The 24,750-nt window shown below is 44.6% G+C and overlaps 1 protein-coding gene across 1 annotated transcript; it reads right to left on the bottom strand.

The window, feature by feature from the left end:
* Positions 1 to 6,233: 6,233 nt before the first annotated feature.
* Positions 6,234 to 21,346, bottom strand: LOC125367206 (lysozyme-like protein 1). The gene is made up of 4 exons (XM_048367820.1): positions 21,190 to 21,346; positions 20,539 to 20,697; positions 7,081 to 7,159; positions 6,234 to 6,303 (listed from the first exon to the last, which is right to left on the bottom strand). Exons 1-4 carry the CDS (start codon positions 21,326 to 21,328, stop codon positions 6,234 to 6,236), a joined length of 447 nt encoding a protein of 148 aa, XP_048223777.1. The 5' UTR covers positions 21,329 to 21,346.
* Between the last annotated feature and the right edge of the window lie 3,404 nt (positions 21,347 to 24,750).

The following is a 24,750-nucleotide window of genomic DNA, read 5'->3' as shown; positions in this document are numbered from 1 at the left end:
AGAGACCAGAGATGTGTGGTATCTGATCAGAGCTCACATAGACAGTCATGGACTTGGGTTCTCGGTCTACTCCTTTGCTCTGCCTACTTGTACAACCAACTGTTGGGTTTGCTCTATGCCCAAGGATAGTAGACCTACAACCATGGTCACTAACTGCTTTAGGGTTCTTACTACTAACATCTCTCAGAACTAACCAATGAGAGATAAATGGATTGGAATTGGTTGGCAAAGGTTCTGAATATCGTACTCCTAGTTTCGATGCATCCCAAAGCTTCCAGATATCCACTAAATGGGGATGCCCTATAATAATATGCATAGAGGACTATTGGTACAGTTTAGAGGCAATTAAATAGTGAGAAGAGAATGCGCCTTTTGTAAGAATTGGCTTAAAGTCCACATTTTTAAATGTTAGTTAAGACTCAAAGACATACTGGGTGCCAATGGCTCCTGCCTGCAATTCTAGCTTCTTGAATTTGGAGGAGAGGGGTTTGAGGCCAATCTGGGCAAAAAAGTTCACTGGACCCCATTACCAGAATAACTAACAGAAAAGCAGAACTGTACGCATAGCTCAAGTAGTAGAGTTCTAACCAAGCAAGCCTAAGTCCCTGTGTTCAAATTCTAGTACCATCGAAAAGAAACCCAAACATACAAGAACAGAGTAAAGAAGAAATAAATTCTCTTCCTGTGCATCATATTTCAATGTGTGGAAATCTTAAGATATGTTAATGAAAAGAACAGGATATAAGATGAAATACTCCATAGCTCAAATTTTATGTAAAATATCAATAGTAGTTAGTGATGAGAATATTCATTGTTAGAGGTTTGAAAAATATTTTGTGTCTTGCAGCAAATACAACTTATTGTAATAATAAGAGCAGAATTCACAATGTAAAAAACAAAACACAAAACAAAATAAAGGAGAGGGAAGTGCTCCTGTTCATTATATAGCATTTCTATATATCTAAGACAAAGGGTTAATGTAAGAAGTATCCAGGTTGTTGCCTTGTGTAAGGAAGCACATTGTCTTCCTTCTCTTTTCTGCTTTCCAGTAAGATAGCTAGTTCTTGTGTAACTCAGCTTTCTGCCCTTGTGACAAAATAGCCAAGAAATACCCTAATAATTTGGACTCATGTTTTCAGGTGTTCCAGTTCATGGTTGCTTGGCCCCCATCATTATAAACCTGTGGAAGAGAAAAGTTGCTGTCCTCATGGTGGCCAGGAAGCAGAGATGGGGGGGGCAGAGCCTCCATATCCCATTTAGATGCATACACTCCATGAACCACTTCCTCCAATAGCACCCCATCTCCTGAAATGTCAAGCATCTCCCACTCAAGCCATAAGCTGGAGATCGGCCCTTCAACACATGAGCCTTTGGGGATGTTTCTGATCTAAATGATAGCAGCTTCAGATGTACCCTTTCCTGCTTTCACTGGTTGCCAGGAGACACGGTTAAAGATGAACATGGTGAATTTGTGAGCCAAAACAGCCTCCAAATGTCGCCCTTTTGCATTCCCTGGGTGTTGAGCACTGTACAAGTGAGGGAAGGGAAACAAGGGAAGGAGAATCACCTCTCCCCACAGTGCTGAGTAGTTTCCCTTACACTGGCTGTGATTTAAATATGAGCATGCTTTAATAGGTCCAGGCAGCAAGGGATTGGTCCCCTGAGTGGTGCTATTGGGAGGTCTATGGCCCTTTGGGAGACAGGGCCTAGTTGGAGGTTCTTAGATCATTGGGAAGCATGCCCTGGAAAGGGATTAAAGGACTCAGCCTCCTTCCTGACCCTCTTTTGATGCCTTTTGACTTGCAAGATATGGTTGTTGTTCTTTCTTTTCTTTTTCTCTGCAAGATTTTCCTGCCACGATATGTTGACCTTACCAGAGTAATGGGGCCACCTGATATTAGACTGTACCTCAGGAAATGTGAGCAAAAAGAAATCCTAAATAGATTGCCCTCGGGCATCTTGTGCTAGTAACTCTAAGGGAGTCCAGTGTGACCCATGTGTTCCCACCACACACCAGGACTCTCCCAGGCTGAGATCCGAAGCAGTCCGGCCATCATTCCCTTGCAAACGGGTGTTTGGTTTTCCATCCTGTGACACCATCGCAAATGATTACTAGCTCCACACCAACTTCCCCCAGATGACAGAGACACGCAGTGTGGCTCTTCCCTGAGTGGTGCACACTCCTTCTTGCAGAGACACTGCTGAGGAGCTCCAGAGAGATAATGCAAAGGGAGTGGGCCTATAGCGGAACGCATGATTGTCATATTTCATAATAAAAATTAAGTTTTGTTCCAGTTGGGACAAAAGGATGTGTTTACTTGTGAATTCCAAGTTTGGGGAATTTAGAGCATCTTTCTCTCCCTTCCCTTTCAGGGACATCTAGGAAATCTTATTAGGCTTCCTTTCCTCATGACGTCTTTGTAACTGACCCTGAGATTAACCTGCCCGTGCAGCTCTTTTAAGGAGGGAAGTCAGGGCTTGGGACACAATTGAGGCGCTCAAGGAAGTGGAAGTGTGGAACAGAGAAGCTTGGTGCTCTCCTCCCCCAAAGGAAAGAGACCATATTCTTGCCCCCAGGAGGCAGGCTCCTTCTGTTCTCCCCACTGACAAACTCTCTCCTTGAGGAGACAGTGTCCCTTTCGTGCATCCTCGTGACATATATGGAGGGGAGACTACATCCCTCCACATCCCAAGGTTGTTGTGTGGAGCATTTTGGAAATGAAAATCTTCTGACACAAGATCTCATCCACACTCTTTAAGTAATTCTACATGTGTCCAGTGGTATCAAAAGCCAATACGATTTCTTTTTCTTTTGGCAATATTTGAGTATGAACATAGGGCCTTGCCAGGCAGGCAATCCACCATTGAACCACTCCTAACCTTTTCTGTTTGGGTAATTTTTTATAATAAGGTCTTATTTCCCTCCCTGGGTATGCACCCAGACCACCCTCCACTTACTTTAAGCCTCTTGTTGTAGCTAGGAGGAGAGGTGTATCTCATCACTATGGTCAGCTTCTTCCACTGAGATCGTGTCTTGTGGAATTTCCTATCTGGGCTGGCCTAGAACTGATGGTGAGATAGCACCATCAACCTCAGCCTTTTATTTATTTATTTATTTATGTTTGCCAGTCCTGGGCGTGGACTCAGGGCCTGAGCACTGTCCCTGGCTTCTTTTTGCTCAAGGCTAGCACTCTGCCACTTGAGCCACAGCGCCACTTCTGGCCTTCTCTAGATAGGTGGTGCTGAGGAATCGAACCCAGAGCTTCATGCATATGAGGCGAGCACTCTACCACTAGGCCACATTCCCAGCCCAGCCTTTTATATAACTAGAATGACAGGCATCATGCACCCAGTTATTATTTTGAGAAGGGGTCTTGTGAACTTATTTGCCTAGATTGGTCTTAAATTAAGTCCTCCAAATTTCTACCTTTTAAGTAGCTAGGATTCTAGGCATGAACCATCAGTGTCTGACTAACAGCAAATAATTTTGACTATCAACTCTTACATGCTTAGCAACACAAAAGACCGAAAAGCTGTGGTAGTAGAAGAAACACAGACAAGCCTCAAGATACTTCTAAACAGAGTGAGCCATCCCAATTACTGGCAATTAAATCCTAGGCACACAAGAGCCCTAAGTTTAGAGGAAAGATGTTTGGGGTCAGGGGAGCAGGAGCTCTGAGTTGGCTGGGCTGGACTGTACTTGTGTAAGTTAGTGGGAAATGACAGCATTTTCCAAGTTTTTGAGGAGCCAGAATCAAGGATTCCTAAGGGGGTGGCTGGTGGCTCTCATCTGTACTTTTCAGAGCTTAAGAGGTTGGGATCTGAAGATTGCAGTTCCAATTCAGCCCAAGCGGAGCAATCTGAGAGACATTTATTGCTGATTAACCAGCAAAAACCCAGAAGTGGAGACATGGTTCAAATGGCAGAGAGCTAGCTTGGAACTAAAAAGCCAAATGAGAGTTTGAGACCCTGAGTTTGGATATGAAAGGTAAAGAATGAGCAGGGAACAGCAGAGATACACAGGGACAGAAAGGTTAAGGGGGATGATTCTTAGGAACCAGGCAGCTGAGTCCCCAAAGTAAGTTGTCCTTTGCACCCCGATATCCAACCATCTGCTCAGTGCCTCTGCTAACATACAAGGAAGGGGTGAGGAGAAATAATAAAAGACATATTCTCAAATACCTTGGGAACTACACAAGGGAGCATAAAAGTGGGTTGGTATTTTAAAATACTTTAGTTAAATAAAGATAACTCAGGAATAGAAGCAACCATTTCTGATTGAATTTCTCAGGGCATCAATTGCAGAAAATTGTCCATCAAATGTAATTTTTCCATCCTAAATTAATATTTATGAAAATACTAAATAAAACATTTGAGAAGGAAAATTAGGAGGATTATATATTTAGACATTTTATGAGTTTTGCACATTGTAGGGTCAGCCAACTTTCCATTATCTTGACTTTTCTGGAGTTTTATTTCAGGGGGTAGAGTACACCTGCCCCAGGTCATTGAGTGACTGGCACTAGGTCTGTGCCGTCCTGACTCATTAATCTGGTGCCATTGGTTTCAACGAAACAGGAGATTTGGCTAAGAATGGGGCCTGTAAGACGGATGGGTGACTAGACAATAGTGAAATATGCATATTTATGGACTTCTATAAGCACAAATTATTGACTAAGTGCAGCCTAATGGAGCCTGCATTTTTCAAATTCTCTGCACTCATAGAACAAGAGTTTTAAAAGCTTTGCCTAAGTTTTGCAATGCCTGTGAAGTTGTCCCTGGATTATATAGGTAATAAACGTTTTTTGTTTTTTTTTTCTGACATGTAGCTCTTGAGACATCTTAAAGCTTATGCTTGCAAGAGTCGTTAACGGGTGTGATGTGAACCCACAAGTAAAACCTGTCCAGTTGGCGACAGAGTGCAGGGCAGAGTTCTTCCATGCTGAGTGTGATCGATCCATCAGCCGATCAGTAGGGGCCTTCACTCCTGGTGGAAAACCTATTTGTTGACACAAGACTTTCTTCAACGAATCTGCTTAGTGTATGCTCTACATCTTATTGAATTCAATGAGAATCTGCAACTTTCAACTCGCTTTTAGAACAAGGCCGTTTCAACAAACTCTGTCCCTGCAGGACAGAGGCAGGAGGGGAAAAAAAAAAAAGAACTCTATAGAATTCCTGCAGTTTGGGCCAGTAGAGGATGCCATCCTCATGCAAAGCCCAAAGCATGCTGGGAATATCCCTTTGGACACGGAGGTCTTCTGTCTGCAACTATATGCAATCAGACTCTTTTTAGATGGTCCTGAGACTCCTGGGCAAACTAATCCAATCTATGTATGGGTTTCAGGCTGAAAAACAATTTTGTCACGAGGATGTCTAATTTTTTTTAAATTAGCAGGTTGAATTTAAATGTAGGTTGGAATTAATGTGGGCAAATCTTTGGATATTGGGGTACGAACTGCAGTTTCACCTATGTGTCCCATTTGAGTTTCCGTGAGGGACTCTTGGGGAAGCAGATTATTCTGTCTGGTGGGGTTGAGTTGGAGCTGTATGGAGTTCCTCTGGGGCATGAACCCCAGTCCTGGGATGGGGGTAGGAGACTGAGGCCTATGTGCCTCTTAGTGTTCTTTTCTGAGTGATCTTCTTGACTTCGTGTGTGTGTGTGTGTGTGTGTGTGTGTGTGTGTGTGTGTGTGTGTGTGCCAGTACTGAAACTTGAATTTAGGGCCTGGGTGCTGTCCCTTTACTTTTCCCCTCAAAGCTGGCACTCTGCCACTCGAGCCACACACCCACTTCTGTCTCTTTGCTGGTTAATTGGAGATGTAAAAGTATCATGAATTTTCCTACCTGGTCTAGCTTCAAACCACGATCCTCAGATCTCAGCCTTCTGGGTAGCTAGGATTACGGGGTGAGCCACCAGCACCCAACGCCAAGTCTTATTTTGGGATGAGCGGACAATTTCTAGGATTCAGGAACCAGACTTTTCTTCCCAGCGCTCAAATAGCTCAGAGGTAATTTCTTGCTTTCACGTCACGCCGTTAGGACATCACCAATACTGAGTCGGGGTGAAGACATTTAAATGACAAGATTTATTTCCCTAAAACATCGCTAGTTTCCCCTCTGTAATGTTGAGAAGGCGAGTGGGGAGGAAAAGGGAGAAGATGACATGAGCCATTTGACATTTGTTATAAATCCAGGAGAGTCAATGCCAAGAATCTTTGGTCCAGTTCCAGTTCATGAAACCTCGCAGCCCTTTTTCCACTCAGACAGGTCTTTGCCCTCGCAGTGTTTCTTCCATCCTTGCCTAAGGAGAGGGGAATGGGGTACAGGGGGGAAAAAATCATGAATCCAAATATCCCCAGGCTTGGAATCCAGAGACGAGCAGCCAACAGCACTAGTGATGCACAGTTTCCTGTTATTCGCTTCTGAGATCCCAGGTCTCTATTCTTTCACCTTATTAAGACTTTTCTCTCCTCAGTTGTTTTTTCCCCCCTAATCACTATTTTTCCTCAGCAACAAGCAAATAGCTTTTGTAACAATGGGTCATTGAGTTAAACCACCCACATCTCTGAAAAATCCAGAATCCCTAAGTGGGTGGCCTGATTATCTGTGTTCACTAGAAATACAGTCTTAAAGGTAAGTGGGTGGCTAAGTTAAAGAATGGCCTGTGCTCCATTCTGAGTTATCGTGTAACAGATCCGGAGGTTCCTCTCTCTCCCTCTTGATTAGTCTCCTCCAAAATACCATCACATTTCTCCAGATCTTGTCCAAGTCTAAAGCAAACTCAAGGTGCTGTTTTCCTGCTGCTATGCTCATTGGATGGGCCCTTTCCAATTCACCCTAGAAAGAATCTTCCATCCCCACTCTTTGGAACACATCAGAGGGCATGCAGGTAGCTTTGCTCAGTCCTCCTCTTCCTTGTCTTTCATATTGGAGTCAGGGGACATTGCCCACGGATGACGTCATGGGAGCCTCTTCTGCATCTGCAGAAGCTGCTTTTCAAATTCTACCCTTTCTGTGATCAGTAGACACAATGAAAGTTTCGCCTGTCAGCCTGAGTCTGCCAAGGAAAGAGGCTTACCAATAGTTCATCCCTTGAGTCTCTTTGACAATTTTCTTGGCACAGATAATGGCATCTGTGAGGTCATCGGTGAGCAAGGCTACGGAAAGAGAGAGGGTGGCAAAGTTAGGCTTCCCAGAGGGATCTCACAACAGGCTTACTTTGCTTTGTCATGGGACCTGAATGGAAGAAGTCTCAATTTTTTACCCCCTATGGGGACATAGTCTCATTTTCTTAGAGTTTCTTCACCAATGCATTCCCTTTGGGTTCCAAGACCATCCTGATCTTGGGCTGCCTGAAATTTCAGAGCCATAACTTCAGTCCTAAAGGGCTTCAGAGACCACAGACAAGATCTAACGGGAGAACATTTTCTTGTTTTAAAGAAGATACAGCTGGGCACCAGGGGCTCACGTCTCCAATCCTATACTCGGGAGACTGAGATCTGAGGATCCCAGTTCAAGGCCAGCCCTGACAGGAAAGTCCGTGAGACTCTTATTTTCAAGTAACTACCAGAAAAACAGGAAGTAGAGTTGTGGGTCAGTGTGATAGAGTGCTAGCCTGGAGTGGAAGAACTCAAAGACAGCTCCCAGGCCCAGCGTTCAAGCCCCGTGACCTACATAAAGCAGAAGCAGAAGGAGAAGCAGAAGGAGAAAGAAGGAGAAGACAGGTAACAAAGAGCAAGATCATGTATTTTCTACAAGAACTTTTTTCTAGGTAAACATTTAACCTTTTTCTGTTGTCCATATCTTTAAGTACAACTTTTGGGGCAGGATTAGGATTTGAACTCACACTTGCTCAGCAGGTACTCTACCACTTGTGGGAGACGTGGCATGTGGGGAGATAATGACAAGATATAAACTTCTGATGACCAGGTAAATGGGTTCTGGGGATGTAATATACAGCATTCTGCCTGTGGGAGTGCTGCATTGTGTACCTGGAATGGAGAAGATGCCTGAAGCATTGCCACACACACACACACACACACACACACACACACACACGCATGCACGTGCACACACACACTTTGGATATGTTCATTAACTTGATTGCACTAATATTTTTCATTGTGTACCTCACATCTATACTAGTTTGATTTGTCAACTACACCTGGTGAAGGCTGTAAAGATAAAAAATAATGCACAATAGACTTAAGCCACATTAAATACAACTAAAGCTCAGGTTCCTCAGTGGCTCTAACTATATCTTAGGTGCCACCCAGCCAGGCACGGTGGTGGGTCTCATGGTGGAAGGTTCACATGGAGAACACTCCTTTCACTGAGGATGGCTCTATCCCTGAACACTGAATTAGAAAGAAAAAAAAAAGACAAAAATAGACCAGGATGTTAAGGATTGTCCTCATATTGTGAGATCGTGAATGCTTTTTCATCTTTGCTGTATGTTTTCTATATTTTTTACATTAACCATGCATTGCTTTATTTTATGCTGGTATTTGGGCTTGAATTCAGGGCCTTGCATTCTTGCCTGTTTCCTCCCCACCCCATCCTATCTCCCCCATCCAGATCTAGAGCTCTATCACTTAAACCACACCTCCACTTCCAGCTTTGGGGCAGTTCATTGGAGGTAAGAGTCTCATGGACTTTTCTGCATGGGCTGCTTTCGCACTGTGATCCTCAGATCTCAGCCTCCTGAGTAGCTGGGCTGACAGATGTGAGCCACAGGCACCTGACTCAGAGCCAGAGCGCATCTGCTACTTCCAGGGGCGGTTGAAGTCTCTGAAGAAGCAGATCATATTCTTAAGCTCCAAGCCTGGAGAACATCTCAGGGCTGCACACAAATAGCAAAGCTTAGACCGGGGGAAGGATCTGCTTTGATCGAGACGCCCTGTTCCCCATCCCCCTCCAAAAAGAAAAAAGAAAAAAACACCTGAGGCGGTCAGACTCGGGAAGCTGTTTGACTCCAAGTTTATTAAAGCCTTTTACCTGGGATGTTCTCAAAGTGCGCGTTCCATATGACTGAATGTGCTTGGGAGATGGTCATTTATTTGTGGGTTTATTTTAAAGTAGGGGCTAGAACCTGCAGCAGTGCTGAGTCGTCACCACAGTGAACTCACCACAGAGGGGCAGCAGAGAGGCAGAAATGAGCTCAGCTAGCGCTTTCCTAAGGATTCACGCCAATAATTGTTTCTGGCCAATTGACTTTAAATAGACAATTCTGTCCAATCAAACATGAATGGAGAAACGGGTTATGCTGGAAAGCAAAGCACTGCTCAGAGGAATAGTTTATCCTCCTCCAGCCAACAACAGAAACAGCAACGATAGATACGAAAAGAGCTTAATTCTAGCTAACTAGTTCTCGTTGAAAGTCTCTCCCAACATCCTCCGAAATTACAGCATCCATGCCCATTATGCATGTTGCTTTTCTTCTCTGCATAGCAACTCAGACCCAAGGCTGAAGAGAAATAAGATTAGTGTAAGTAAATAAGACGACACAGAAGAGTCAGTAGGCACCTTCTTTTTCCTTATAGGCCATCCCTTATTGCAATAAGAGATGCTTTGCTAGTAGAGGAAAAGGGTGACTAATATTACATTTGGAATTTGGACAAACCCTGTATGGAGTTATTTATGTTACAGATATGAATATTGACTTAGTTTACGTTCTGTATCTAAGACAAAGTGATGGAGATGAGGTCATTCACTAGGATTGATCTGGTTGGTTGCGAGTGTTTTCTGCCCTTTCCTTACTTGAATACCAGCGTGGCTCAGTTTCCTAATAGTATCAACTGTATTTAAGGCTGCAAGTCTTTTTGGGTCACGAGTCTGCTGACAGTCGCCGGCTTTCTAACACAGACTCTGATTCCACCCCTTCAATTGTGGCTTCTCTGTATCTTATGGTTGGATTCCCATGTACCCAAAGCACAGACGTTCATTTGACAGGGAAATCCAGGAGCATGGAGCTGACATCTGCTTGCTGTCTTGCTTCCTTTGGTGCTACAGTGTGGCCCAGGGCATCGCAAAGATGTGTACAGGCTCGGGTCATCTCCTCTTCCTAGAAAGTCACAAATGCTACCACAGCCTCCTCCTCTCATCCTAGTGGCTCCCCAAAGGCCCTGTCTCCAAACACTGTCACTTTGAATTTAGGGATTGAGTTTCCAACACACAAATGATTGGGAGAGACATTAAAATGAGAGCAAACATGTTTAGAAAAAGTCTAGTTTGAGGAAGGGAGGCAGGGATTTTAGGGCTCCTGTTTGGGAAAATAGGAGAGTGTAGGAATTCAGAAACGTACAGTCGGTATTACCATGTATATAAGGGGCCTCTGTAATGTCATGTACCTGGTAAACATACTAGTGCCAACTAGCTTCTTGACTCCCATGACAATTGCACTTAGTTCTATGACACAAAGGACAAAATGAGATTGTGTTTCAAGTGCTCTTAAAGGCCCCCATGCCCTTTACCATGTGAAAACACATGTGAATGGCCTTTCTTTTCCGACCATAGGCCGTTCAATACTTTAATTTCCTAGGAGCCAAGATTATCTGGCAGATAGACATTTTCCGCCGACTTCTGTAAGTGGAATCCAGTGAACACTATTAGTAGATCGCATATAAACTCAAGCATGTCCATGATGGAGAAATAGATTTTTCCTTCCCATGGCAAGCAATCAGAAAATGAAACAAACTAGACAGGGGAAAAAGTTGTTTTCAGACATTGAACACCTGGCAGCACAGAGTCATAATTTTTTCAGAGAAAGGAAACAATTGAGCAGAGCCCTGGTCACTGGGACAAGACATCGAGAAGGCGGAACCCAGGAAGAGGTGACAAGCTGGTGGAGATAGGCAGCAGTGGTCAGAGCAGCTGGAATTACTGGAAGAACACTGGAGAAGCGGGAGCCACCGGGGCGAGGGATGCCAGAGACATCCACAGAGGTTGCGAGGAGTACTTGGCTGAAAGCTAACTTGTGTATGCAGACAATAAACCTCCATGAACTGGGCAAGAACAAGCTGGGAAATTACACAGAGGTCTTGTGTACGGCTGGGACGTCCCTATGACAGTAAAAGGGACACTAGGAGAATCAACGTGTGGTAGTGGGACCGAGCTAGTCCTACCCTAAAGACTACAATCTCACTCACAAACTTTAAGAGCAAGCTTTAAAAAGTGGTGAGCTGATCTTAGTAAACTCAGTTCTCACCCCTCATACCAAAATTCAACACTTTCCCCCCCCGTCTCATACTTTTTTAAAAAGCTACATTTTATTGTAAATGTGGTATGCAGAGGGGTTACAGCTACATAAGTCAGGTAATGAGTATGTTTCTTATAACCACTTTTTTTTTTTTGCCAGTCCTGGGGCTTGAACTCAGGGCCTGGGCACTGTCCCTGGCTTCTTTTTGCTCAAGGCTAGCACTCTGCCACCTGAGCCACAGTGCCACTTCTGGTTGTCTCTATATATGTGGTACTGAGGAATCGAACCCAGGGCTTCATGCATATGAGGCAAACACTCTACCACTAGGCCATATTCCCAGCCCTTGAGTACACATCGTTTTGAACAGTGTCACCTCTTCCTTTGTTTTCTCTCGGATTTTCTTCTCATAGCCACCACCACCCCCATTTGTATAGTTCATTTCCAACATAGTGTCTAGTCAACACTTCTTAAAGTGTTGATTTGTTGTGCGCCTTACAATGCAAACACACCATCATGCTCTGTACATTATGCCCAGTAGCCAATAAAAAAGAAATTAGCACATGTGAGCTGGGAAGGGTGGCTTAAACCTTGAATTCTAACTACTTGTGAGGGAAAGATTGGAGGATTGTAGCCTCAAGACTCCATCTCAACCAATGGCCAGGCATGGTAGGTAGTGCTCCTGTTACCCAAACTGTGGAGGAAGCACAATGGCTGGGTGTAAGAGAGCCTCTGCCTACCAAGTACAAGGACATGAGTTCAGTTCTTTGTATTACAGAAGAATTATTACATGGAAGCAGATGCATAAAAATATGACCCCTAATTGGGAGGCAAATCGTTCAACAGAAAGATTCAGAAAGGATTGAATCAGCACATAAGAAAACTTAAATGGTACTGATAAAAAAATTACGTAAAATATGATCCCCAAAATGAATATTTATTTGCTGGGTGTTGGTGGCTCATGCTTGTAATCCTAGCTACTCAGTAGGTGAGATCTAAGGCTTGCAGTTTGAAGCCAGACGAGGCAGGAAAGTCTGTGAGACTCTCATTTCCAGTTAACAAGCGAAAAGCCAGAAGTGAAGCTGTGGCTCAAGTGACAGAATGCTAGGTTTGAGCAATAGGAATAAATACACAAATAAATAAATGGATGAATCTCTACTTAATGAGTTTAATAGATTAGGCACTTAAAACATCTCCAAATATTATTTGAAAATAAACAACTGAAACTACAAAATGAGACATAGAAGAAATAGGCTCAATGGAGCCTTAACAATCTATGAGAAAATATCAACCATTGAATATGTGTCATTAGAATACTAGAAGGAGGAAAAAAAACATTTGAAGAAAGAATGGCTAATTTTTTTTTCTAATAGCCTAGAATTATAGACATATATGATTATATATGCATATATATGAACTTTCATTTAATTTTTGAAAAAGAATGTATCTGTATTTATATTCTACCATATAAGTATACATATTTACATATATATGAAAAATCCCTCAAAATGAAAGTGAAATAGAGACTAGTGACGTATTGGAAGAAAAACTTGAAGGACGTTTATTAGTAGACTGTGAGTTAATGACCAAAGAAAAGCAAAGTTAAAGGGCCTTGTTTAGGCTGACAGAAAACAGGAAATTGTATCCTTTAAGTCCTTGCTCAAAGACTCCACCAAAGAATGGAAGAGTGCAGGAGACAGCAAGTGTGAAAGTATAAACTGTTGGAAACAAAAACATTAAAAAATGAGGTCTATGACACAGAGAGGTAACATTCACGGATACCTAGAGTAAAGAAGTGAAGATAGACTGTGGAAAGGAAACAGACTGATGAACCTACTGGAAACCCCAGAGTGATGATAACAAAACAATCATGTTAACAAGCCAGAAGAAAAAAAATGAGAGGAAAAGTGAAAAAAAAAAAAGGTTAATTGTTAGGTGTCAAGGGCTCACACCTGTAATTCTAACTACTCAGAAGACTGAGATCTGAGGATCGAGGTTCAAAGTCAGCCTGGGCAGGAAAGCCTGTGAGACTCTTATCTCCAATTAATTGTCAAAAAAGCAGGAAGTGGATCTCTGACTTACTGCTATCTGTGAGCATGAAAACTCCGGGACAGCTCCCAGGCCTTTATTTACCTCTCTCCCTCCCTTCCCTTCCCTCCCTCCCTCCCTCCCTCCCTCCCTCCCTCCTTCTCTCTCTCCCTCTTTCTTTCAAGTGGCCAAATTGGCAGTTTTTATTAAGAGGCCAGCGCAAATGCAGGCGGACTCTTGCCACAAAGACCTACAGCTTTGTGAATACACTTAACACTGTCAGAAAACTGAGCCATGAGCGCTGGAGAGGAGAGAAAAAGCAGAAAATCAATACCAATGAACCAGCTCAGCTCTCTCACTGAGAAACCAATGGTTCCATTTCATGTACATAAAACCACTGAGGAAGGAAGTAGGGATGCTGAACCTAACCAAGGCCGTCTTGGCCACACGGTGGGTGATAGGGTATTGGGTTTAACTGGCGCCATCTTGTCTTCATGGTGGAGGCAAGGAAGTCCCACCTCCCAGTTGACTGGCATGCCTGAATTCCTAGAGGCAGGGCAGAGACTTGGACAATGGGTTACTAGACTTTCCAGTCTTGGGTTGAGAACTCTCAAGCTCCCTGTGACCCTGTCCCCTGACCTGACCCTATTTAGGCCCAGACCAGCTCAGGTGCCATTACGCCATGCCTCGTGTCTTTGTGCGTGTCCTGTCTCCTATCTCTTCTCCAGGACCTAATTTCAAGCCTCAGCACTGGCACATAGACACAAAATAAGTTTAATTAACTCAAAGAGTGGAAGGGAAAGGGGAACAAGGTACAATTAGAAATCAAATAGCATAATGGGATTTAAACTAATATGGTAATCACATTAAAAAATAAATGATACAAACCAAGGGCTGGCAAACTGTGACTATAGCCCATAGGGCATCTTCTTGTTTTTGTTTTTTTTTAAACAAATAAAGCTGTATTGTGGGTTGGGAATGTGGCTTAGCGGTAGAGTGCTTGCCTAGCATTCATAAAGCCCTGGGTTCGATTCCTCAGAACCACATATACAGAAAAAGCTGGAAGTGGTGCTGTGGCTCAAGTGGCAGAGTGCTAGCCTTGAGCAAAAAGAAGCCAGGGATAGTGCTCAGGCCCTGAGTCCAAGGCCCAGGACTGGCCAAAAAAAGAATGCTGTATTGGGAAACACCCAGGTCCGTTCATTTATATATTTTCTATGGTAGTTTTCAGAGAGTATCATGGCTGAGAAGTCAACAGAAACCATATGGCTTGAAAATTCTAAACTATTTATTGTCTGCCTCTGTAAATCTATGGTCTAATCACTTATTGAAAAGCAACGATTGCCAGAAAAGATATGAAAATTATTTAAAATACAAAGATATAGATGCACTAAAAGTAAAAAGAATAGACCAGCTCCTTTCACTTCCCCCAAAGCAAAAAAGTAAACCAGCCCAATGCTTCCCAGAGGAAAGCTGGAGTGGTTCTACTTCTATCAGACACAGCATGTCTCTGGATAAGAAAAGACACCAGAATTAAAGAGAGACAGTAATTCATTGAGAAGACTAGAATCATCCACAAGTATGTACCTAGTAATAGAGCTTCAAAAATCATATGACAGAAAAACCTAACTATGATAGTTGCAGTTTTCAATGTTTAAAATTTCTTACTGTTAAACAGAAAAGCTTTGACAACTTGGCATTATGTATCTATAGATTATAGATTATCTCCACCCAACCACAATAGAAGACACGCTTTCTTTAAATTCACATTTACCATGGAGGCATATTCTGTGCTAGAGAACAAGCTTCCAAAAAGTTTAACTGATTGAAACCATGCACTGTTCTCTAACCACATGGGGTCAATCTCAAAATCAATAATGTAAAGTCAGCCTGGGATGATGCTTCCCGTTGAACATTCCCTTTGCCTTGCCTTTGCTGAATTCCTCAGGCTCTGGCTTCATGCTTTCTTTTTTCTTGCTTATGTTTTTGGCAAAGCACATTCTGTAATGGTTTTCTTAGAAAGGATGCCTGAGAGCTTTGCTAGGTACCTGTCTTTGTCTCTATGGATTCTTGTAGCTTTCTTAAACATGTGGAGGGAAAGGAGGGAGAAAGAGTTGGAAGGTTAGAATCAGATCCCTGAGGTCACTCAGCATCAACTCTGCCCCTTGAAGGGAGGTTTTATGTCCTACCAGGCAGCTCTCTTTCCATTTCCTATGTAGCGAGGATGTGCCACGTTTTCCCTATGATGAGGTGCTAAGTTTGTCATGGAATCCTTTGTTTAGCTTCTCCTCAAGTTATCCAGCAGGAGTTTGCCATGTTTTCCCAAGTCAGGATACTATACAATAATTTTAAAAACAATGTATCTAGCTGGGTGCTGGTGGCTCACACCTGTAATCCTGGCTACCCAGGAACCCAAGGATCCTGGTTCCAAGCCAGCCTAGGTAAGAAACTCCACAAGACTCTTACCTCTGACAAACTATTCAAAAAAGCCAGATGTAGCCCTGTGGCAAAAGTGGCAGAAGAAGCACAAAGACAGCGCCCAGGCCCAGAGTTCAAGCCCAAAGACAGCGCCCAGGCCCAGAGTTCAAGCCCTAGGACTCGCAAAAATAAAAAGCAAAACAAACAAACAAAAAAAAAACCCAGCCAACCAAACAAACAGAAAGACCCAGACAAAAACCAATTTATCTTAGGAAAAATACTAATGATATACTTAAAATGTGTTGATGATTTGGCTGGTACAGAATTTCATCTTGCACTTTTTTTTCCTCAGAATTTTGAACGTATTGCTCCACATTTTTTTTCTTTTTTTTTGTCTTGTAGTATTGTAGCCAAGAAGCGTGATGTTATATATACTGATGCATAGCGATTGGGAGGGTCCATGTACATGCGGTTTTCCCCGGTGGACACCTGTAACGCATTTCACTTCTCCACGTTTCATGACGATGTGTCTTAGTGTGGTTCACATTTACACACTGTTCTCGTCACATGGTGGTTTCTACAAATTAGAACCCCATGTCTTTCAGTATCTGGTGCACATGTGTGCAACTCTGTGTGTGTGGCACACACATATAGGTATATAGGTATATCTTTTAAGTTTCTTATTTCTCTCTCACTGAAATGTTAATGTGGGTGTTTTTTTTTTAATTCACTTTCTTCTTTATCCTATTTTCCACCTATCCCTTTCATTTAGGTTTTGGGGGTTTTCCTCAATACTACCTTTCTGACTCATCTTCAGGGTTTTCAATTTTGCTAATATTTTAAAGTTGCACAGCTCCTTATTTTGTTCTCTGAAGTTCTGGTGAAGCCTCCTCTTCTTGCTTCCTCAGTACATCCCTCCTAACTCTAACAGAGATATAAATAGACGTTCTTTTTGTGATTGTTATTTTTATTTCCCTTGTATAATCTCTGCTTGCAAGTGTGATCTGGTTGGGTTCTGCCGTTGGTTCTGGTTGGGTTCACCCTGGTGACCTTCCTCTGAATGATTCTGGCTGCACACAGCTGTTGAACGGGGGTAGCAGAGGCTGATGGGAGTTCTGTGCAGGGACTGGAGATGCTCAGCGGAGGATCTTGGGGCTGAGAAGTTTTCCCCATGGGAGGCCAGGGTGCTCGCTCCGGGTGTCTTTTCATCTGGCATCATTTCCCAGGGGGAAATAATCTCCCCTCCTGGATCATCTACCCAGGCTGCCATCACTCTAGCGGGTGAGTGCTGTAAGGTTGCTGGGATTTATGGAGATGAACGCAATGATCTCATGCCTTCCGTCTGAGACTCCGAAAGCCGACGGGGCATTCTTTTTCCTTTTCTTTTCTTCCAGTCTTGGGTCTTGAACTCTGGGCCTGGGTACTGTCCCTGAGCTTTTGTGTTCAAGGCTCATGCTCTACCACTTGATCTACATCTCTCCTTCTGGCTTTTTGTGGTTAAGTGGAGATGAGAGTCACACAGACATTTCTGCCTGGGCTGGTTTCAAACTACAATCCACAGACCGCAGCCTCCTGAGTAGCTAGGATTACAGGCGTGAGCCACTGGCGCCTGGCCTGTAACGGCCCCTTCGTGGGAGATTTTTCTACTTTCCTTGTGTAGAGGACACAGGGCCACATTCATTCTGGGTTGAGGAGGAAGAGGCAACAGATGAACATTGTCAGGGAAGGTGAGCTGATGATTTAACTGCTCCTTAATTACTTTCTTCTAAAAATGTGGAGGGCATTCTTACCTCTCCCATTTATCTTGTCTTTGAGGACTTTGAATTTTTCTATGATCTATTCTTTTTTTTGGGGGGGGGGCAGTCCTGGGCCTTGGACTCAGGGCCTGAGCACTGTCCCTGGCTTCTTCCCGCTCAAGGCTAGCACTCTGCCACTTGAGCCACAGCGCCGCTTCTGGCCGTTTTCTGTATATGTGGTGCTGGGGAATCGAACCTAGGGCCTTGTGTATCCGAGGCAGGCACTCTTACCACTAGGCTATATCCCCAGCCCTATGATCTATTCTTAAACTCCTTTGCTGTTAAGTTAGTAACTACTATGGTTTGGTTGAGTGGCCCTCAGAGGTCCATGTATAAATGACTAGTCCTAGGATGATAGTCCTGGGAGAGCTGTAAGCCCAAAAGAAGTTGGGCTCTATGAACGTCTTTGGAGGCGTGGCCTAGAAAGGGATTTTGGGCATCGGACATTCCTCACGCCTCCCATGCTTCTGGACTTAAGATGTCACACGTGATGTTAACACTCGCTTCCATTATGATGGGTCACCCTTTCTGGAACCCCCAACCTACGTGTCCACATGATCCTAGATTTCACACTCTAGAACTGTGAGCCAAAATATACCTCTCTTTACTTCAAAAGTAGCCTCCGTTGGGCATTTTGTTGTTGTGATGGAAAGGTGACCAGTATGATAGGACATCAAGACAGCGGAGAGGGCTGGGGATATGGCCTAGTGGCGAGAGAGCTTGCCTCATATACATGAGGCCCTGGGTTCAATTCCCCAGCACCACATATACAGAAAACGGCCAGAGGTGGCGCTGTGGCTCAAGTGGCGGAGTGCTAGCCTTGAGCAAAAAAGGGAGGCCAGGGACAGTGCTCAGGCCCTGAGTCCATGGCCCAGGACTGGCTAAAAAAAAAAAAGACAGCGGAGAGATATATTTGTTTTACATGGCTGCCCGAAAAAATACTAACAATTTCGTGACATAAACAACCCAACCTTTTCTTATTGTTTTGTAGGTTGGAAGAGTAACTTATTCACTGGGTGGAGATCAGGTTTGGGCAAGTTTGTTTTAGTTTCCTCAAAGCTCTAGGAGAGTGTCCACTTTGTGGCCTGTTCAATCTTGTGGTTGTAGGACTGAGATCTCCATTTGTTTGCCTGAAGTCTGATGAAGACAGTCCCAGCTTCTGTAGATGACCGACACTGCTTAGCTCTTGGCCCCTTCCCTCAAACTTCAAAGCCATCAATGACGGGCTGATTCTCTTGATCTTTTCTATCTCTCTTCTGCCATTGAACCCTCTGATCAAAGCTATGAAAAATTCTCTCTTCCTTAGGCTTTAGGTTGGTCTACCCACATTGTCCAAGATAAGCTCCCCTGGTCAAGTTCAGCATAGTTACTCACATTTTAAAAAGATCTTTCTGCCATGAATGGTCACAGATTCATTAGCTTCAGGGATGAAATGATAAACTAAACATTCAGGAGTGTGATCATTCAGCCCTTCGTACAAGTAAATCTTGTGTCTAATAATCATATTGAGGTGGACGTTCCCCCTGGGAAGGTCTTAGGAAATGTTAGTGGGATTGAAGACCAGGAAGGGCAGAAAAGTCAGGCGAGTAGGAAAGTGAAGATACTTGATGTTTTAGCACAAACGAAAAATGACAGATGAATCATTTACAATCAGTTAACTAACTGTTATGCAGAAGATAGAGCTAATTTGTTTGAAATTATCCCATGAAGAAAAACTAGGATTAAAGGAAGAAAACTGTAAGGGGGTGGATTTTGGCAGAACAAGAGAATACTCCAAATTAAGGATTAAACATTCGTTGTTGAGCAACTTGCCTCATTGCTATTCTGGATAAATACAGGAGGAGATACAGTTCACTAGACAAGTGAACACATTTCCTATCCTCCATACATTCAAGCACATATAAATTACAACCCAATTTCTTTCCTGCCTCCCCAAATCTGCCACAAACCATTTTATGACGCTGATTCTTACCAAATCTATGAACACCCTAATCTTGTTTTTTAGCCACATCCCCGGTCAAACATAATGTGTTTATAGAATTTCCAGGAACAAGGTTCTTAATATAACTTTCCTCCAAATCCCACAGTCATTGACATATAGTCATTTTTAACTTCTGAACTAATATATATTCTTTTTTCTCATTGTATAGTGGCTTTGGGAAGTGAAACTCATGACTAATAGAATATATTACCTCAATGCCACCCCGGCGTACTGACTGAATGGCAGGAACAAAAGAGTTGGAAGTGAATTCTGGCCTAACTTCATGTCATTAAGAAATGTAGGTAGCCATGTGCTGGTGGCTTGTGCCTGTAACTGTAAGTACTTGAGAAGCTGAGACCTGAGGATCACAGTTTTGAAGCCAGCCCAGACAGGAACGTCCATGAGACACTTTTTTTTCCCCCCAGTCTTTGGGCTTGAACTCATGGCCTGAGCACTGTCCCTGGCTTCTTTTTGCTCTAGGCTAGCATTCTACCACTTGAGCCACAGCGCCACTTCTGGCTTTTTCTGTATATGTGGTGCTGAGGAATCGAACCCAGGGCTTCATGTATACGAGGCAAGCGCTCTACCACCAGGCCATATCCCCAGCCCCTCTATGAGACTCTTACATCCAATTAATTATCGAAATGCTGGAAGGAGAGTCATAGCTCAAAGTGGTAGAGTGCTAGCCTTGAGCAAAAGAGCTCAGGGACAGCACCAAAGCCCTGAGTTCAAACCCCACTACTGACAAAAACCAAACACCCCCAAACCAAAAACATAAAACCCCCCCAAACAACAACCAACCAACCAGACAAGAGCAGATTATGAGTGCCTAGCTTTCTTACTTTTATCCCCCAAAGTATTTTTAGAAAACTAAACCACTACGACCCGAGCCGCATGCGGTTGTACACACCTCCGCGCATAGCTATTGCGAAGTAGAGATCAGGAAAATCCTAGCTGGAGGTTGGCAAGGGTAAAAACGGAGCAAGGCCCTATTTCACAGGACAAGCCAGGTGACGGAATGGCAGGATGACTGAGGGCCCTGGCTCCTCCCCCAGTACCATGGACTGCCAAGTAACAACCAAGCCAAGCAACTAAACCACCACCACCAAGTGAAGGCTTTACCTGAGCACGCGACATGACAGTGGTTCTTCTCCTGCAGCTTTGCGTCTCTGCACCACGTGAAACTGTTTATCTGGAAAATGCCATAGTCAATGCTCCCATCATCGAGGGGAGTCTGAGCCGTGGTGTTGTAGTGGCTCTCGTAATACGCCATGCAGATCCCTGCACGGGGAGGAAGCCAGGAAGACAAGTAAAGGAAATGCGCGGCCTCTGGCGAAGCCTGTCCTTCAGGGTGCCTTGCCTTGCACGGGCTACCTAATGGGATTGCCTTCTCCTAGTCGTCACGGTGGGGGCCCCGGTGGTGTCCCCGTGAGGCAAATGAAAGTCACACGATGGAAGGGCAAGGCTGTGCTCTGCCTGAAGTTGCACACCTGCTCAGTGGCTGAACCCAGTTAGACTAGAAGCCAGGTCCTTTCCCCACACTGCCACAAAGGTGGGGGCCTTTGGCCTCTTTGCTCACTGGTGTCCTAAGTACTGTACTTTAGGACTCAGTGGTCAGGCAGGGCAGGAGCTGGGTAGCTGAGGGGGAGGTGTGATTATTCAGCAGTGATTCCCGCATGGAGTGGGAGAGCTGCTGGAAACCACCAAGGGAGTGGGGTGCGGCCTGCACTGTATCAAAGCCACCCCAGGACTGGGAAGAGGAAGAAATCTCACAGTTTCCAAGGCTAAAGCCTCCGTAATTGTCCAGTTTGGCTCTTGAAAATATTTTTGCCAGTTTACAGCGAGTGTAGACTTTGGATTTTGTGACGGTGGCGAGGCAGACAATCAGAACCACAACACCAGCAGCTTTCATTTCTGAGGCCTTTCGGAGGTGGAACCTGTTGAAGATCGGGAGATCAATCAGATGATCTTGATTATGATCCTAAGATTATGTCTATTGCCAGCAGGGCCTTCAGAAGCACCACAGTCGTGATGATTCTGTGCCCAAACATGACACGTTCTACTTTAAGCCATTCTAAACCTCTATAGGAGAAAAGAAAGTCCAGACGGTATATGCATGGTAAAGGAATGGAGTGCAGTATATACATGGTAAGGGAATACAATTATAGGCTCTTAGTGTTTCTCCAACTCAGTGTATGCTATTTTCAATTCAGGGCTGTGTTCCTGAGATCACAGAAGTAAAGAAATTAACCCCTGTCATTTACTTTGAGGTGGAAATCACAGGTGCATTCCCAGATTTCCATTTTGAGTCTTTATTCTCATTCATTCATGTATTGAACTCTACACCCATACATGTATTTATATTTATATATAGAAAAAGAAAATACAAAGAGCGACCCATTCCTTATATACTAGAAATAGATCGTCCACTGCAGTGTGAGATGCAACAGACATGGAGAAGTACAGAGACCTTCAAGATTTGTTTTATGGGGCTGGGAATATGGCATAATGGTAGAGTGCTCGCCTCATGTACATGAAGTCCTGGGTTCGATTCCTCAGCACCACATACATAGAAAAAGCCAGAAGTGGCGCTGGTGCTCAAAGTGGCAGAGTGTTAGCCTTGAGCATAAAGAAGTGAGGGACAGTGCTCAGGCCTTGAGTCCACACCCCAGGACTGGCAAAACAACAACAACAACAAAAAGATTTGTTTTATGAGTTTTACTGAAGAAACATCAAGCACTCTTTCTTCCATTCTCTTGCCTTAATGCTTTCCCAAAGTACTTCAAAAATACCAGTCATATTGCTAGTGTCATGTTTTGGGGGGCACCCCCCACTACTGACTCGGGGCGGGGGGGCTCCTAAATGTCTGGCATTGGACTAAGGGTATAGAGGACAATGGTCACAAGGAGGAAATGTTGGTTGGAATAGGAGCGAGGGGGACAATAAGAAGACCTCAATAAATTCTTTCAAAATGGAACAGGACAAAAGGCTCTATCTCTTGCTCTCCACTAAGCTCTACTCTCCAGATATTATTATCTTTGCCCAAGTTGAACAGCTTGGCTTGAGTGAAGGGTGAAATGCACTTCTGATAACTACTTGGGACACTAAGTATGTTTACAGATTATCATCTAATATTTTCTGTGCCAACTTCCAAACTTCTCAGGTCTACTGTTTTCTTTTATTGGGCCTAGGTTCACCAATAGAACTATGAGGCAAAAAACATGGCAGGGAGTATTCAAGCAAGGCCTAACATTGAGTGGGACTGGAAAGTTGCTAATGGGCTAACCATAGACTTGTAACATGTTAGTGTCAGCAAATCAGGTCTGCTTTTCAAAGTAAAGTCTTATTGGGACCTAGCTTCACCCAGTATATTTGGGAATGTGTTGTCTGGGTATTTATTATCTGGCTAATTTTTTTTTTATTAGCTGGCTCTCTATAGAAATGTATGCTAGTCTATAGCATCATTCTAGGCACCAAATGGCAGATCAACTAGGTTTCAGATGCAAAACTTATCAGTAATGTTGGTTTCTAACCTCTGCGCCCTGGAGCTTAAAGTTCTACATCCTTAAAGCCATGGGATGCTCCTTTGGGATGAGCGGCTTCATGAGACTAATTCTGGTCGTATTGGAAAGGTCGATCTTGGTACTACCAACCCGCTAGCACCTGGTTTCTTGGCTGATTCTGTGGGGAGACCCGGCATCTACTTACTCAGCCTGCGATCAGCGGCTCCCAGGAGCTTTCTGCATTCCCCGAAGCCATTTCCGACTCTTACAAGGCACTTGTAAAACCGTACTCAGGGCCTTTCTTCAGAACCTTAGGGAAAGGAGAGTTCTGCGCTCCTCTGTTTCCAGGAGCCTGGAGATTCTAGAATTCTGCTTATTGGGATTTAGGCTATGACTTAGGCTACACTCGGATTCTGAAACAGATGATGACTGCTTCCTGCCTTCCTCTGTTTCTCCCTCCCCTGTAACGGCACCCCACCCCGCCCCGCAGAGCTGAATCAGGTCTCTCATCAAAGTGAGAGCCCTCTCCGGTGCTTCGGCCTCCAAATGGTCACCGATCCCACCAGGAAGGACAGGGAAGCAGGTATATACTAAATTAAAACCACACTCTTATACGTCTAGCTGAGTACTGTTACCGTAGGCGATCGAAACTAGAACCATAACGAAGTTCCAATTTGGAAAAAGAGATAGAAGTGAATTTGAGAGCCTGGTTGCCTAGCTGGGCGAAGGCCTTGTCGCCTAGAGATTATACATCCCTCTCCATGACCTTGAGTCGTCCCACTGTGGCCCCGATCTGCACAGCACCATGGCGTTGAGGACTCCCACATGCAGGTCCCCCCCCCCCCCCCCCGCAAGCACACCAGGCCCCCTGGAGACTCGCCCCGAACTGCAAACTGTCCGCAGAGATGTGCTCTGGAAAGGATGCCCGGTCAGAGGGGCTAAACCACACACCGCGCACGGAGTGCTCGCGCGGGCGGCACGGGGTCTCTGATGGGGTCTGGGGCTGCTCAGTGGTCTCCAGAGTCAAGCCTTCTTCTGCTGGAGACAATTAACCTTTGCGCACTGCATCCTGGGTAGTACCTTCCCTTGGGACCCCTGCTGTCCATCAGAAGCTTCTACGGGTTCTGCCTTGCATCCATCTTTCCCGTAGAATTTCTTCTTCTGGGTCGATGGGCTCATTTTCCGAGATCATAGAAACGAAAGAACGGATCCAGGGGTTTTATGCGTTCAGCATTCTGGATGGTGCATGGGCTGGAAAACGCAGAGGAGGTTAAACGAAAATAAAGTCTCTTCCTCCTGCTGCACTTTTCCTTCAGGAAGTCTTGCAGGCTATCAACACACCAGGCATTCTGTCAGAAGGGGGGTGCAGGAGTGGGTGGGGGGGGGTGAAGGGCAAGCTTCCTGGCATTGCTGGGTCCTTAGCCGAGGGCCTTGGCGTGTCTCCAGGGGTGCCCGTAAGGGCAAGGGTGCGGGGGGGGGGGAGGGGCAAGCAGAGTGTGCAAAGATGCTGGAGATCTGCTTGAAGAGGATGGGTTGCGAGTTCAAAGAAGGGCTCTCCTCCTCTTCCAGCTGTGACCTGAACGATGCCCTGCGTGGCTAGTAGCCCTAAGGCCCGAGCAAAGCGGCCCGAAAGCCTCCCCTATAACGGCTCTGCGTCCTATCTGCCAGGTGGAAATGGGGAGTGTTGCTTTGGGAAATCGCTACGTAGGACATGCATGTCTCCACACCTGGGAACCGACCAGCCCCAGGGGTATGAGCTTCTGGAGAAAGAATATGACATGGCGCACCCCAACGCCTGCCCCAGGAAGGTCTGTGAAAGCACGTGCTGGCA

Source organism: Perognathus longimembris, chromosome 18 (genome assembly GCF_023159225.1).
Source record: "Perognathus longimembris pacificus isolate PPM17 chromosome 18, ASM2315922v1, whole genome shotgun sequence".
In the NCBI taxonomy this organism is placed as follows: domain Eukaryota; kingdom Metazoa; phylum Chordata; class Mammalia; order Rodentia; family Heteromyidae; genus Perognathus; species Perognathus longimembris.
This window is presented reverse-complemented; position numbering and strand designations above follow the sequence as displayed.

Bases quoted from the DNA above. Each gene is read 5' to 3' on its own strand.
- LOC125367206 (XM_048367820.1), bottom strand. From the start codon at position 21,328: ATGAAAGCTGCTGGTGTTGTGGTTCTGATTGTCTGCCTCGCCACCGTC. The intron at 20,698-21,189 runs GTGAGATTTCTT...CTCCCCGTGCAG, and splicing joins AGGCTTTAGCCTTGGAAACT to GGATCTGCATGGCGTATTAC. The intron at 7,160-20,538 runs GTAAAGCCTTCA...CTCTTTCCGTAG, and splicing joins CTGTCATGTCGCGTGCTCAG to CCTTGCTCACCGATGACCTC.